Genomic DNA, 17,374 nt, shown 5'->3' on the forward strand with positions numbered 1-17,374 from the left:
ACTCTTGCTAAAACTAAACCCAAATAAAAAGATGTTTTTCCATTGTAATATCCAATTTTTTTGTTTTCGTTTTCAGAAGGTGGGAACGGATGAATTTCTCATCTCATTTTCTGAACCGTTTTATCATCACGAGGGTCGCCGTGGGTGCTGGAGCCTATCCCAGCTGACATCAGGCCACAGTCAGGGGACTGCCTGAATTAGTGGCCAGCCAATCGTATGGCATAAGTGTCTTTGGAATTTGGGAGGAAACCAGCGTACCCAGAGAAAACCCACGCAGGCCCGGTTAGAACATGCATACTCCTCACAGGTGGACTGACCTGGATTCGAACCCAGGTCAAGGCCGACGCACTAACCACACAACCGCCGGGCGATTGTTTGGACAGGACATATATATATAAATATGAAAATAATAAGGTTAACTAAATTAAAATTCATCTTGACATGAAAAAAATATATAAAAGAAACAGGCATGAATGACTACAATGTGTATTCTGGATTACTTTTGTGTTACCAAAGGATATGGCTAGTTATTTGCATGTAGTAACATAGTAAAAGGGTCAAACTGAAAACAATTAAAAAATCTTAAATTGCTAGAAAAAAAACTGAGACCAGTTTTGGATTCCGATTTAAAAAAAATACCTAAAAACATGTGACATACCCATAACATATATATTTTTTATTTTTGCCTATTTTTAAAGCATAACATGGATTGCCAAAAACATGCATGGTAGGTCGATTGGAAACTATAAATTGCCCCTAGATATGAGTGGGAGTGTGAATGGTTGTCGTGCCCTGCAATTGGCTGGCCACAAATTTAGAGTGTCCTCAGCCTCTGGCCCAAAGTCAGCTGGGATAGGCTCTAGCACCCCCCGTGCCCCTAATGAGGATAAAGGGGTGCAGAAAATGAATCAAAGAATGAATTTGATTCCTTTTAATAAAACTACGATGCCGGTGACTGTATATAATGAATACATGTGACTATTCTAGTCTAAATGAGAAGATATTCAGCTGGTGTTGTGCCTTGAGATTTTTGCAATGAAAATATGTGCCGCAGCTCAAAACATTGGACTGCAGTTGTTCGGAGCTTTGAAATGCTGCCATCTGCTGGTGTTTTGTTGTAATAGCAGAATCATCCCACCTCTAACATCAATGTTCGGATTGGTCGACGACTCAGCTGTCAACACTACGAATCCCTGTGAAGTTCAGTTTTAAAATGCGCACTAGTTTTTTTGTGTATTGTTTTTACCTGCAATGCGTGGTCAGTCGGGGCTTCTAAGTGTTTGTTTGAATTTATTATTCATTTCAAAAGTTAACACGGGTTAATTTGTTTTTTTTAGAATTTTTTCCCGTGCCCTTTTCCACATCAGAGTATAAACAGGGGGCTTTAGCTAGCTAGCTATCAAGCTAGCTACCTTGCAGCCAGTCGAATTTTCTGATAGATATGGCGTCCGTTATTCTAAATTTTCTAAATCTGCACCGTTTAAGGATGTTTACGCAGTGAGTAAATTACTTACACTTTATTGTCTGTCAAACAATGTCTACGCTGCCGTATCACTCGGTCGTTCAGCTATTTGTAGATCACTTGTAACATCAAAATAAAATAGAAGTACACAGTGATGGGAATCCTTAATTTACGTCAGAATTTGCTTTTTCTGTAGTAAATGTTGAGACAACACTGTATTTATTGTGCAATATTGTGTGTCGGCTAACATCTGAACAAGGTTAAATGAGGTAGCAGGATGTCAGCTAACGCGTCTCAAGGCTGTTCAGTGTAAAAAAGTTTGGTCAACCTTGCTAATTTTCAAGATTTTTTTGCTATTGGTAGTATGGATTAGCAAGATTATTTAAGTATGTCATGTTGCAGACAAACATTCATATTTAAGTAATGAAAAAAAGTTTCGGAGTTAAAGGTGAAAGGAAATGCGCAATACATAATTTAAACAAGAAGCCATCTTTCTGAATTGCTTTTACCTCACTGGGGTCGCGGGGGGTGCTGGAGCCTATCCCAGCTGACTACGGGCCACAAGTGGGGGACACTCTGAAGCCAATCGCAGAGCACAAGGAGACAAACAACCATTCACGCTCACATTCATACTTGGAGGCAATTTAGAGTATCCAACCAGCCTACTATGCATATATCTGGAATGTGGGAGGAAACCGGAGTACCCGGAGAAAATCCACGTAGAACATGCAAACTCTACACAGGTGGACTGAACTGAATTTGAACACAGGTCTCCCAGTGTGCGCTAAAAGTTGGGCAACCCGACAGAAAGATATGACATAACTGCCTCAAGAGGGCTTCTAAAGCAGGAAAATGTTTTTTAGATGTATTTTTGAGCACTTTTTGTGTGTTTGTATTTTTTTCTCCCTACAAAACAATTTCAGTTAATAGCAGGACGCTTTTACTCATACAACAATTATATTTTTGATTTTTATTTTCTGTATTTTACACAAAATATAAATGGTCCTTAATCTATTTTCTTGCTCCGTCTTTCTCATTGGCTTCAACCTGAGTGTTAATGAATGTTAATTAAAGTATTTCTTTTCAGAAAACTATTATGGACCAAACAACGAGTGAGACATGCTTCTGGAGGTAAGAAATGCTAACTTGTTATTAGTGAACAGACCAATTGGATTGTGAATTATTTGTTTGTTAGCTTAGAAAAAATGGCATATTGTTCAAATGAAAAGCAACTGCATACAAGTATGCAAAATTAGTTTTCCTTTCTCCCAATATTTATTTTATTTTAGTTAGTTTTTTTCATTTTCTGACCCGCTTTATCATCACTGGAGCTGATCCCAGCTTACTTTGGGCCAGAGGCGAGGGACACCCGCAGCACGAGAAGACAGACAACCATTCACTCATACCAAGGGGAAATTTACATGGTCCACTCGGTCTACAATGCATGTCGTTGGAATGTGGGAGGAAACCACAGTTCCCGGATAAAACCCACAAAGGCCTGGGGAGAACATGCAAACTCCACACAGGTGGACCGACCTGGATTTGAACCCAGGACTCCCACTGTGAGGCCGACACGCTAACCACCCAGTTGCGGGCCGCCCCGTTTCTCTAATATTCAAAATAAAATATATTGAAAAATGAATTCCGGTGTGGGGACTCGGTATATGGGTGGTTAGCGTGTTAGCCTTAGAGTTCTTGGATCGAGTGTTCACCCCCAGATCTGGGTTAGCATGTTCTCCCCGGCCTTCCGTGGGTTTTCTCCAGGTACTCTGTTTTCCTCCCACATCCCAAACATGCAGGGTAGGCTGGTTGAACACTCTAAATTGCCCCTATGTGTCAGTGTGAGCTTTATGGTTACCTGTCTCCTTGTGCCATGCGATTGGCTGTCCACCAATTTAGGGGGTTTTCCACCTGGTGCCCGAGTTGGCTGGAATAGGCTCCAGCACCACCACCATTAAAATAAATTAATGAATGAATTGCCGTAAATTCTCTCGAAAAGCTTCATAGTTCAGCACCTTGAAATACTTCCAGATTTCATTTTAATTTGTTCAGACATCTTGTGACAAAGTTTGTGTCATTTTGTTAATAGCGGTGGCGAGAATAGAGAAGGTCCTGATAGCCAATCGAGGTGAGATCGCTTGTCGAGTAATGCGCACTGCAAAGAAGATGGGTGTCCGCTCTGTAGCTGTATACAGTGATGCCGATAGACACTCCATGCATGTTGCTATGGTGAGAAAGTTCTAAGTTCATTTTAAAATATTCCACATTCCCACACACACGTACAGTCTATTATCTAAACTTCTTTCTCTGATCTGGCTGATTTCTTAGGCAGACGAAGCCTATCACATTGGACCATCTGCGTCACAGCAGAGTTACCTCAACATGGAGAAGGTTTTAGAAGTAGCAAAGATGTCTGGTTCACATGTAAGTTATTCTACTCAAAAGACATTTAAGTGAACTAAAATCCAAGAACTGTAAAATTCATTTCGAATGCTTTATTGATGAATTGAAATATTTGTGATTGCCCGGCCACCAATTCAGGGTGCTCCCCAGCTGTTGGGCACCAGCAATCATAGTTTTCCTTCAAAATCTACAGTATTTTAAATACAGCAGTTTTCATACTTACTGCAAACAACCCCCAGGATGCACTGTTTTAGTATCAGTATTTTAATGTGAACCTGCCAACTTCAATTTCAGGCTTTTACTATGGACAAGCAACTTAAACTCCTGGATGCCTAACAACCTCCCTAAACTTCAGAAATCCAAAAAAATATCACCATTTTTTTTTCAAGCAACCATTTCAGAAAAGTTCCACATTTCAAATTTAAATGCCTCGAAATTCACATCATTGCTATGGCTTCCGCCATCTTTGTTAAACATTTCATTCACCTGCACTCTAAACAGAATAAATTCGGTAACATGAGTGCATTGTGATTCATCCAAGTATGATTATAACAGTTTGATTAAAATTGTCCCACATTTTTTAAATAACCTTTCTATATGGAATTTGTGTGAAACACACTCCTGATGAAAACAAAACTGCTGAAATGGGACGAGGGTATTCCTGAAATGGGGTCAATGGAGGATGGCAGCTCTGGTATTGAATATCATATTAAAGAGTGTAATTTTCCAGAGCAGTTTCTTTGATTTAAATGGTTCATCTGGCCAAATTTGAACAATGTTTGTTTCTTTGTGTTCAGGCTGTCCACCCTGGATACGGCTTTCTCTCAGAAAATACAGAGTTTGCAGAAGCTTGTAAACAGAATGGTATCATCTTCATTGGGCCGCCATCCTCAGCCATCCGAGACATGGGCATTAAGAGGTACAGTAGAATCTTTTGATCAGTAAAGAGAATCGTGCGATCATTTTTTACCAATTCCACACTTTGGTCTGTATTAGAACAATGAATTGGAGTTTAATTATTTTCTCTAATTAGAGCCGGGCGATATGACAAAAATATTATGTTAAAAAAAAAATCATTCTATCGATAATTATCAGATCTTATTTGTTTTAGAGTTGAAACTTCAAACTTCTGTGAATAAATGAATTACTTTCTTCCTTATTCAAATATGAAAGTAACTGTTACCTTACTTTACAACAAAAGAAAATATGAAATATGATGATTTTAAAAAGTATTTTTATTGTTTTGTTGTGCAATAAAGATGAGACAACTCCCTCCTTACACTCTGAAAAGTAAAGAATAAAATCTACAGAAATTTTGACAGGCATCTCTATTTTTATAAAGTTGCCTTCAAACCAAAAGTTGCTGTCCAATATATAACAAAGAAAATAATCAACTGAAGACATCATCAACATTGGCAAGCAGACTATTTTCAGCCTCACACATAGAAACAATAAATTGACCTCACATAAGGCCATTTACAAAAAAAAATCTAAAGTTTGATCAACTTAACTCAAGAAAACAAGTTTTATATTTACATAAAATGGGAAAACATCTTGAAATCAAGTAAGAAAAATACAACAGGCTGTCCTCAAATGAGGACAGTAGGATTAAGGACATTTTCAATAAGGCTACTCTTTGTGTACAGGTATGTGTTTATGAGGCATTTAAAAAAAAAACGCCAGGGAGAATTCACTTGGATCTTTTAGTGGGTCGACTCGGTGTTGTACTGCATCTCATTATTGCTTATTTTGGCCATGTTATTGTGCTCTGTGTTAGCCTCTATTGCTAACAATCAAAAAACACGTTGCCTCATCATCCTCTTCTCCTGAGCGTTGGTCTGGAACTAACGTTGATCTTGCAACAGCCCCCCGATCTCCATGGTGGGTGGGGGGTGTAATTAGAGTATAAATTATTGAATTTTATCGAAGGTTTTTAATATTGTTGACAAAAATAATTTCACAATAATTGTCGATATTGAGATATTTTGACATTAGAAGCAATTTGGCTCCCACAGCATCTTAAACTTCTGGTAAAATAAATGGTAATTATTGTAATTAAAAAGCACAAAAAGAATAATTTGATATTTTGCATTTACGAAGACAAGCATATTTACTTCCTAATGATGTTGACCCTAATATTGTGCTTTTGATTCATACAGTATCTCAGAAATTCCACATGCGAGGATTTTTCTCAAGATTTTCCCTCTCAAAGTAACACATTTGTTCTCCCTATTAAAACCATGAATATGGAGGTGAAAATTGTGACTCGGGGGCGATTTTTCTGGGAGAAATTGTAAAATTCAACAGTTTTAAGGAAATTTATAAATTATTGAATTTTATCGAAGGTTTTTAATATTGTTGACAAAAATAATTCCACGATAATTGTCATTATCGTTTTATCGCCCAACTCTATCCCTATTTCATTCTGCATCTTCTTTCCCTTTTTTCCACATCTAAAAAATTAACACACCTGTGTGGCTGACCCAATAGATTTTTTATGTCTATATGTATGCATTGTTTATTACAGTTCTTTATAACTCGAATCATAGTTTGTTGCTATGCATTCGAAACATATGTGATGACAATAAAAGCATTTTAGACACAGATAAGGCCAGTGATGTATAGCCTTGTTTTTTTCTTCCCTCAATAGCACATCCAAACACATTATGTCAGCTGCCGGGGTGCCCATAGTAGGAGGCTACCATGGAGAGGACCAGTCCAATGAGCGACTACAAGCAGAGGCTGAAAAAATTGGATACCCTGTGATGATCAAAGCAGTCCGTGGTGGGGGTGGTAAGGTGAGAAGTTAAAGGAGGATACAGGTTGTTAGAGTATTGAATATGGTTTGCCTTCCAATCAAACAGTATCTGGAATGAAGGTAGAACACCGAAAAAAATAGGTTTGTTTACATATGGCAGATATGTAAAATTCCTCACAATGAAGCCTGGACCGGGCATCAACCTATATTCTATAACTGAATTAGATATGCTAGCCAAAGGCTGTACCATACAATCTATATATTTTTAATAATTGTAGTTTTAGACCGTAAAGAACTTGATGACAACATATTATGGATCCTTTTCCCTTTGCTTGGTCATGTTTCTTATTTGGTTTTGGCGTTAGGGTGCAACTCTTGCCTTTTATCCAAGCAAGTGACATTGTGCCACTGGCTGGGACTGAAACTATTGCTCAAAATGCATATACTACTCGCATATAAGCCGTATTTGTCAGACAAAAACATGATGATTGAATCGTGGGTACGGCTTTTATATGCATAAAAAGACGACATGCATAAAACTGCAATGTGACAGAGACAAAACGCCATAATGCAAGACAATGTGACCGATACAGTAATTTATTTCAAAATAGAGAAAAGAAAAACAGATAAAACGCTAAACAACAATTATTTTGATGTCTGAATGAAATTCAAGAAAAAAAACATCTTGCCTAAAACGTGAAAAAACTCACTTGTGCCTGTCACCACTCGCTCAGGGCATCGCCATCTTACCTAGGGTGCCGCCGTCTTACCGAGTTAAACATGCTCTGATTTGCACATCCTAATAGTTGTTAAGGCTGATCGATGGTCTGTGGTTGATCGTTAAAATGTGAGTCTTGTAACCTGCGTAATATGTATCCCATGGTATTATTGCACCCAGACTTTGTGAACAATATACCACTATGGACACACTTTCTGGTTGTGCTTACATTATTTCCTTTTTGATAGGAAATGATTGTACATTTGTGATTATGAAATAAAACACAATTCCGCTTTAATATATATATTTTTTTATTTCTTATTTCACAAAATATTGAGATATTTTGACATTAGAAGCAATTTGGCTGCCGCAACATCTTAAACTTCTGGTAAAATAAATTGTAATTCTGTGATTAAAAAGCACAAAAAGAATAATTTAATATTTTGCATTTGCAAAGACAAGCATTTTTACTTCCTTGTGATATTGACCCTGATAATGTGCTTTTGATTTATGCAGTATCTTAGAAATACCACATGCAAGGATTTTTCTCAAGATTTTCCCTTCAAAGTAACACATTTGTACTCCCTAAAACCATGAATATGGAGGTGAAAATTGTGACTCGGGGGCGGGTTATAAGGGAGAAATTGTCAAATTCAACAATTTTAAGGAAATGTAAGGGTACGGCTTATGCACAGGGCGGCTTATATGTGAGTAAATGCGGTAATAAATATCTCCATTATCAAATAACCTTTCTTATGTTGTCGTATAGGGTATGAGAATTGCACAGTCGGACTCCGACTTCTTGGAGCAGTTGGAATCTGCAAGACGAGAAGCCATCAAATCATTCAATGATGATGTTATGCTGATTGAGAAGTTTGTGGAGGACCCCAGGTAACAAATAAACTAATGTAGTACAGTGGATACATTTTCATGTACAAAGAAAAAACATTGAAAAATGTCCTTGTATTTCTTTCACCTTAATAAATATATTTTTTAGTTGTTATTCTCTGGTAACATTCATACATTTGCATATATTTCAGAAAACTGATGTATGTTAAAAATTTTAAAGGGTCTAAGGGGTAGTATAAAAACTCGTGGGACGAATTATGCTAATTCAATGTAAGATATGTCTCTAGTTACGAAATACCTTGTGGAACAAATTATTTTCTTAAGTAGAGATACTACTATTACCATTATCTTCTCCTATCCCACTGTATTGACAACACAAACATCTGTGGTAAAGACAGTTTATTCTGAAATTGTGGAACAAACTGATTTCACGTGTGCCGATTGGATTATCAATCGACAATCCTTCCTCTCTTTCGGAATAGAATCTTGATTGCGATGAGCTGGATTGAGCTAGAATATTCCTCCCAAATGGCCTGCGTTCATAAATGAAGCATTTTTATTCAGATTTTAATCCAAATAAGTGAGCATAGCCACTGTTGTGTAAGGGAAACATTTGATTTTTTAAATGTTTTGAATATGTGCAGACACGTGGAGGTTCAGGTGTTTGGAGATATGCACGGTAATGCTGTCTACTTGTTTGAGAGGGACTGCAGCGTACAGCGGAGACATCAAAAGATTATCGAGGAAGCACCTGGAGTGAGTGCCGATGTTCATCCTTTGCATGACTACCGTATTTTCACGACTATAAGGCGCACTGCATTATAAGGCCCACCCTCAATGAATGACATTTTCCCCATATATAAGGCGCCCTGGATTATAAGGCGCACCCTCAATGAATGGCACATTTTATTTTTTTTCATATATAAGGCGCACTGGATTATAAGGCGCCCTGTCTATTTTGGAGAAAAATCTAAGACTCGAATGCGCCTTATAGTCGTGAAAATACAGTAGGTTTTTTTGGGGGGATTTTTTGTTTTTATTCTGTGTGGAGGCCACTATTGGTTGAAGTACTATTGTTTATTCAATATATATTTTTTGCATTTATCAGTGTCAGTACAGATTTTGTTGTTTGCCAGCCTTATTCTATTTCAAACTTGACTGTAGAAGCTAAATACCGTATTTTCCATATATAAGGCGCACCACATTATAAGGCACGCCCTCTATGAATGGCACATTTTATTTTGTTTCCATATATAAGGCACTGGATTATAAAGCGCCCTGTCTATTTTGGAGAATATTTAAGACTTAAGTGCGCCTTATAGTCGTGACAATATGGTAAGTTAAAATCCATTAAGATAAGAATTGCAAATCAGATTTGACAGGGATATGATATTGTGTTGTTTATAATGACTCTTTTTTAAATTATTATTACATATGGAAGCTTCCTATCAATGAGAAACCAAATGCACCCAATGTTCAATTGTTCAATCACTACTAATACAGAGCATGAGCTGGGTTATCCAGATTATTTCCAATTGTGGTGAGTTGAACAGAGAATTGAAATAGTCACAGAGTAAAAAAACAAAAACATTAAAGATCAGCGATGAGAAAACATTGACTTTATATTCGTCCACAAATATTTCAAACTAAAAACGAAGAAATAATTACACTCTTAATGTCTTGGATGGAATATGACCCTCAAGTCTTTTAGACACTCATGCTAAACAGGTGACAAGTTATTTCAGGCAGCAATTATTGTTTTGAAAAGATTAACCCTAAAACCGACCCTTGTTACATGGTGCAGATTAGAAAATGTAATGAACATTAAACTCATAAAACATGTTTTCTTGTCCTTTTCATAAAGCCTGGCATTAGTGCTGAGGTCCGGAGGAAACTCGGAGAGGCGGCTGTGAGAGCAGCAAAGGCTGTGAACTATGTCGGCGCAGGTCAGATGTGCCTTCATCCTCCCAAATAAAATGACATTAGATCCAACTTTCACCTTGAGAAACACTCATGCCACGTTTTAACTGTGTAGGTACGGTTGAGTTTATCATGGATTCCCAACATAACTTCTACTTCATGGAGATGAACACTAGGCTTCAGGTGGAGCATCCCGTTTCTGAGATGATCACTGACACAGACCTGGTGGAATGGCAGCTCAGGGTGAGTATTGCATGTGCTGTTATCCTAGCAATTCATCAGTGTGACCTAATCTTCTTATCCTCCAGGTGGCAGCAGGGGAGCGCCTACCTCTCCTTCAAGATGACATCATGCTAAGAGGTCATTCCTTTGAGGCCCGAATTTATGCAGAAGATCCAAACAATGACTTTCTCCCTGGGGCGGGGCCTCTGCTACATCTCTCCACTCCTCCGCCAGACCAGCACACCCGGATAGAGACTGGCGTCAGAGAAGGTGATTAAAAAATAATAATAATAATTAACGTGTGCCCTGCGATTGGCTGGCCACCAATTCAGGGTGTCCCACGCTTGGTGCCTGTAATTGGCCGGGATAGGCTCCAGCACCCCTCGTAACCCTTTTGAGAATAAACAGTTCAGAAAATGAATGAATGAATGAATTTTACCTGTACTTTTCAGCTCTTTGAACATACAGAATGCAGGGTCCCTGCATGTCCTTAAAAAGTATTGGATTAAAATCCATGGAATGAAGTTCTTAAATTGACTGTAAATTTATTGTATGTATTACATTTCCGGATAGTGAATTTAATGCCAAAAGGAATACAATATTAAGCACGCTGGAGCCTATCCCATCTTAGTGTGTAGAGTAGGCACAGGACATCAGTCAATTACAGGGCACAAGGAAACGGATAACCATTCACACTCACATTTATACCGAGAAGAAATTTAGAGTTTTCAACCAGCCTATCCTGCGTGGGATGTGTGAAGAAACCGGAGTACCCGGTACAAAACCCAGGAAAGACCGAGGAGAACTTGCAAACTCCACACAAGAAGGTCAAAACCTGGTCATAGCAAAACGTTGTGAGATTTTGGGGCTTACCGATTCTTTTTGGTGATGTTGTCATTTCCACATTTTGGCATTAATTATGTGCTAAGTGGTCTTAAAAAGTTATTAAAAAGCCTTAAATTTCCCTTGTTGAAACTTGTAAGAACCCTGGAAAAGTAAACCTGAATGTCTTTAAAGCTTGAAAACGTTTTAATGTGCCTTAGGGGAGTTTTGTATACCCTCATTGTGTTTCTCTAGGTAGCCACCCCCCTCAAAAAAATTCAGCCGGACAACATATTGAATATTTAAGTTGTGCTAATCGATTGGGACGATTTTTTCAATTTTGGGGACACGTGATCAATCTATCATAAATATGTTTAAAAAGAAAACTTTTGTGTTATATATATTTTTTTAGATGGCCACTATAAGTGCTTCACATACTATGTTAAATATTTTACAATAAATCCATCAGAATCCTACTTTTTAATAACCGGATGCAAATTGCCAATCACTTCGGTGTCCATCTAGATAAAAACTACAATGAGATAGACAGAATAGATAGGTGACAGTTGGAGACAGCTGTCCCAGATTCAGTTTCACAAAGACCTTTTTCCCTGAGTACTTGACTCACTGGCTCAAAGACATACGTTATTAGTCTTTTTGCAATTTGGACTCTACTTTTTTCTCTAATATGGATCATGTCGGGTTTTATTTTCCCTAGGAGATGAAGTGTCTGCTCATTATGATCCAATGATTGCAAAGCTTGTGGTTTGGGGAGAAGACCGTTGTGCTGCCTTAAAGAAGCTCCGCTATTGCTTAAGGCAATACAATGTAAGACAGTGAATCCCTTCATCATTCTCCCAGAGTTTAGTTCAGATGTCATCTTGGCAATTAAAAGCAAATGACATAAAATCGGATCCCTGGAATTATTTCTACTGTTTTTAGATTGTGGGTCTGAGTACCAACATCGACTTCTTGTTGAGTCTATCGGGCCACCCGCAGTTCGAGGCGGGTAACGTGAGCACCAGCTTCATCCCTCAACACTACGCAGATCTTTTTCCTACACCGAAAGCTCCCTCTGCGATGAGCATCTGTCAGGCAGCCCTGGGCTTGCTGCTTCAAGAGAGAAAACACACCCAGGCCTTCACAAGTACCTCGGCAGGTGAGGAAGTCGTTTGCTCAGTACGCATCTGAAGAAAAGATTCATCCGTGCTTGTGTTTTTGTGACTACCAGATCCTTTCTCGCCATTTGGCCTGAGTAGTGGCTGGAGGCTTAACACTGACTTTCATAGGAGCATGATGTTGCAGCTGGGAGACAAAAGTAAGTCACATTTTGTCGAGGTGAAAATTGTATTATTATAATTATTATTTTTACCTTTGACCGGATTTTTTTCCAAGATATTTTTTGCCAATACCTACAGTTGTGGTTGATATACATCTGTGAAGAACATCGTGTCATGGTTGTTTTGAGTTTCCAGTTATTTCTACAACTCTGATTTTTCTCTGACTCCTGACTTGTTCAAGTCAAGGATTCGCTTTTTCAGATCCATGCTGAGCTCCTTTGACTTTCCCATTGTAGCGTTTGTGGGCGTTTGCATCCAATTTACCCTATTTAAATGGCCTCAGAGAAGTCACCAGCTTTAGTCACTCATAATCACTCACAGGAAGTTAAGAGGCCATGCTATGAAACTCATTTCACTGACACATTTTTCTAAGTCACCAAAATTGCTAATTTGTGTTGCTGTATGTATATTTTTGAACCAGCAGATTTGATCACTTTTTCTGTTAACCCACAATAAAGTCATAAAAGAACCAAACCTTATGAATGTTTTTTTTTGTGACGAAGAAGTACCTGTTCCAATCACTCTATCAGAGAAAAATCAGAGTTGTAGAAATAACTGTAAATTCAAGAGCCATGACATTATGTTCTTCACAAGTGTATGTAAACTTTTGACCACAACTGTATCTGTTACTGTAAGTAAAAATAATGCAAAAATATCATGTATATCAACATCTGTATAAAAATTAGCCCAACTTGTGTACTGAAATAAACCTCTTTGCTTATTTGTGACATTCTTGAAATATTTTTAGAGATCAATTTGGTTATCACATACAACAAAGACGACGGCAGTTACACGATGGAGGTGAGTCTTATTTCCACAGGCCACAGAACTGTTTCGTTGAAATGAAATAACATATTTTTGTTTTCATGCTTTTTCAGCTGGGTGACGATACGTTTCACGTGACTGGCGAGCTGGAGATGGACAGCGGAGCTTCGTTCCTGCGTTGTTCCGTCAACGGCGTCAAATCTCGACCCAAACTGGTCATCCTGGAAGACACTGTTCACCTGTTTTCTACGGTCATTATCTCAGCGGCTGACATAGACAATCACAGACGTCCAATGCTGTTGCCCTTTTCATGCCTCTGATGCTAATTCAAACTAAGGCCTTGTCCACATGTAGCTAGGCAATTCATTTGCCCCCTCCACCCACATCACCTCGTTTGCTTCACACTTTTTCACGCTTTATGCATATTTCTGAAGCGTGCAAGAACCTTCACATTGTTCGACATGTTGAACACCTTGAATTCAGTGTAATGCTTGACATCACGTAGTAGTTTAGCGGTTAAGCTCCCATACCGAAGCGACAGGAATGCACGCAACCACACACAATTTAGACATTTTGTGGAAAATAATCAGAAAACGCCAGCAAGTGATCGTAGTTTTGCTTCTCTTATCCAAGGACAAGCGGGTATTTTACAAGAGCTTTATTCTGCGGTCATCATCCAGGTAGCATATCGATATTCGGCCATGGCTAAGTTTCCTCTTCTCAATACTCTATATTTGTGTGCTTTTGCTGACAACTAGCGGTAGGAATGCAGTACAACACCACCATCTCAATTGTGTTTCACATCTTTATTTAAAACTTCGACAAACGGTTGAATTCACTAGTGTCCGCGAGTCTGCAGAGAGCTAATATACCGTTGGAGGTGTGCCTCGAACATGGAATGGCAATGATAGTAAAGATGTCCTTCATGTTGTCCTTTGACGAGAAGTTTCTGAGGCTTGAATGGAAAAAGAAAGCACCCGTAATAGAAATGGCATCAAGTTGGTGTCTGTATACCTTTATACCTTAACACCTTGCTATATGTGGAAAGTCTATCAGTATAGTAGCTGTCCAAACTATTGGAGCTGGGAGGCTGACAGCAAATGAACAGTTCAAATGGATTGGACGTCTATTTTTGTTAGTGGTGGCAAATGAGTTTATTGGAGAAAAGAATACTGCAGAGCGTATAATCATATACCACAATTGTTTTAACTGCTTTTGTTTTTCTGGAATATACCCAGGAAGGGAGTGCTGACGTGTCTGTTCCAGTTCCAAAGTATCTGGCTGCTGTGAGCGGATCCGGCACACAAGGTGGCGCTGTGGCCCCCATGACGGGCACTATCGAGAAGGTATCGAAACATCAGTTCCCCCAAAAACTCAGCCAATGTGAAGCGGCATTTAGCAAATGGACAAAAGTCCCTGACTTATATTTTGACACTTACATTGACTTCTATGTTGTGTTAGGTCCTGGTGAAGGCAGGTGATGTTGTGAACGTGGGCGACCCGCTGATGGTCATGATTGCAATGAAGATGGAGGTGAGAGAGTCAAATGCACAGTGAAGGGACACTTGGGGGGCCATTTACATTAACACGATAACGAGATTGAAAACTAAAAGTTTTCCAGATAGCCTTATTGTTGACACAGCCACAGTTTTGGGGGGCCTGTTCAGTTAACCACTCAAATGTGAATTTAGGGTGATGTCTGACTTTTTTAAAACTAAGAAACAGTAAGGCAATGAAAGTAACAATAATCCAGTTCAATACATATAATAAATTTGCCAGGGAAGAAGGTGAAGATACATAATGACATCTTTGTGTCTATTGTATGAAAACATGGCTTTAAGTAACAACATTCTACACCAGTGTTTCTCAATCACAGTGCCGCACGAAATTACAATTCATTGTATTATTCAGAGAGAAATCATAATTTATATGAAATTAGAATCTAAATTTGACTTACCATATTTATTCGTGTATAACACGCACACAATTTTTAAATGAAAATTGGTATTTCTTTTTTTTTCTCATCTCACACCAAGGATCGCACCGGTATTGGTAACTGGCAATTTTTTGGGCCCTGGTAGAACTGGCTCACGTGCGCCATCTGGCTGACAAAGACAGTTTTTACGTCTTCCTTTATAACGGCTGCGGAGAGGACTTTTTCACTGGCGGAGGGAAGTTTTTCACCGGGATTTGGTCATAAAAGTGAAGACCATGTACAACGCGTATCCAAATTGAGCACCTTATACTCAAATAAATACGGTACATTAAATCATAGATTGTTCTAGTACAATATTCAAATCGTAATATTATTTGTCTGCCTATCCTTATGTAATGTGAACCAGAACTTTTGGCGACGTTAAGTCTGTGTTATCAAAAAACTGCTTTTCGCTCTTCATTAGGGAGTATATTACGAGATTGAAGTCGTTTTTTGGTTTTTATGTTACGTAAACAAAGTTATTTTGGTTTCTAGGGCATCAAGTTTTAGCGACAAAAAGTTTGTGTAAGCACAACATTGCCTTTCACGTACATTTGGGAGAAATGAAATGAAAGATTTAAAAACCTCACACCTTTTACGTTTTATTTTTTACATTACTCAAAGTGGAATTTGTTCACAAAATGAAATGAGATAATAATAAAATAATATAATAACACCAACAAGAATATTAATATTATTGATAATAATTCTAATACTAATGATAATACTACTACTACTAATAATATTTTATAATTAATAAAAATAATAGTAAATAAGTAGTGCTGACTTCACTTGGACCACCCTTTTATTTCTTATGAATTTGTTGTTATTTGTGCACTGGTGAAAGCTTTAAATCGCATTATACTTGTATGATGACAATTAAAGCATTCAACTCGATTTATGCTTTTTGTTTAAGATTGTTGTCAAATCTCTTCTCTCTCTGAACAATGTCATGCGATTCTTTGAATTCTTTTGACAGCACACCATCCGGGCACCCAAATCAGGCATGATTAAAAAAGTCTTCTTCAGCGAAGGGGCTCAGGCCAATCGACACGCTGCTTTGGTGGAACTTGAAGAAGAGGGCGGGGCTGACGAGGAGAGCGCGTAGTCGTTAAGCGGGCACCCGCAGAGATTCTGGAATGACTGATGATTCAAGTAGAATTGACATCCTTAAAAGACATTGGCCTTAACATTTTGCTGCCTTTAATACTTTTTTTCTGAAAAAACAGCCAGTTATTTCTCTGACTGCAGGCAGAACTTCCCATTACAAGAAATGGTTACTCCTTATTGAAGAACATTTGTCATCCACATCATTTGTCCACATGCTGTTGTGTATAATACTTCTAATATAATCCTTTTATTCTGTTGAGGAAATGTTACTTTGGAAAGTTTATCATGCAAATGAAAATGAGCTTGTAGTTAAGAAATTATCACATATTTTTGACTGTGCTTTTTCAAATGTTTTTGGGAATTGGATTTACAACACTCCAAAACAAAACAAACAAAGTACCCCCTGTGCACTTGAATGATTATTTTCCATGTAAATGGGTACATGTTACTTTAAATGAATAAATTAGTCCTTATGCAAAGCTTTGGGCTATAGTTTTGATTGAATCTTATTCCACGGGTAATGAAAAATGTTGCCAGTCAGGCTGGGATTTTTGACTGAAAACATCAGTTGGTGGTCAACAAGGCAAGAAAACAACTTCTTTAAAATTTCTTTATTACATAAATAGAACAGCATTTCATAAACATTAGCTGTAAGACAATATTAAGGATAAGAGGAATGACCAACAACATCAATAAGAGTGATGAAACTGATTGCATAAATCCAAAGTGATTTCCTGTTCGCCAGCATGCTATCTGAGAGATGCTGAGTCACATCAGCTGCGTTCTGATGAACAACACAGATCAGTTGACATTTTCATTAAGCCATTTTATTAAATTTAGGCCTACAGAGTCTGAACTCGCTGTTCTGGATCACCAAACCTGCTATTTGACTCTAAAAGCTCGGATCAGAACACACAAAAACGTTGAAACTGTATGTGGCATTCATATAAGAATTTTTAGTAGGTGCAAACGTACTATTTCGATATAATTGGTTAATTAGAATGCACTTTATATATGGATTATATGAAAA

At 38.0% G+C, this 17,374-nt stretch overlaps 1 protein-coding gene across 1 annotated transcript; it reads left to right on the forward strand.

Moving 5' to 3' along the window:
• Positions 1-1,167: 1,167 nt before the first annotated feature.
• mccc1 (methylcrotonyl-CoA carboxylase subunit) lies at positions 1,168-16,823 on the forward strand. Its single transcript, XM_077716262.1, has 19 exons — positions 1,168-1,497; positions 2,550-2,593; positions 3,552-3,691; positions 3,791-3,886; positions 4,663-4,784; positions 6,516-6,663; positions 8,111-8,232; positions 8,835-8,946; positions 10,055-10,136; positions 10,226-10,353; positions 10,419-10,602; positions 11,873-11,982; positions 12,097-12,313; positions 12,386-12,472; positions 13,243-13,295; positions 13,373-13,510; positions 14,498-14,605; positions 14,721-14,792; positions 16,214-16,823. Exons 1-19 carry the CDS (start codon positions 1,442-1,444, stop codon positions 16,340-16,342), a joined length of 2,148 nt encoding a protein of 715 aa, XP_077572388.1. The 5' UTR covers positions 1,168-1,441; the 3' UTR covers positions 16,343-16,823.
• Positions 16,824-17,374: the final 551 nt, after the last annotated feature.

The sequence above is a fragment of the Stigmatopora nigra genome, chromosome 5, assembly GCF_051989575.1.
Source record: "Stigmatopora nigra isolate UIUO_SnigA chromosome 5, RoL_Snig_1.1, whole genome shotgun sequence".
Taxonomy (NCBI): domain Eukaryota; kingdom Metazoa; phylum Chordata; class Actinopteri; order Syngnathiformes; family Syngnathidae; genus Stigmatopora; species Stigmatopora nigra.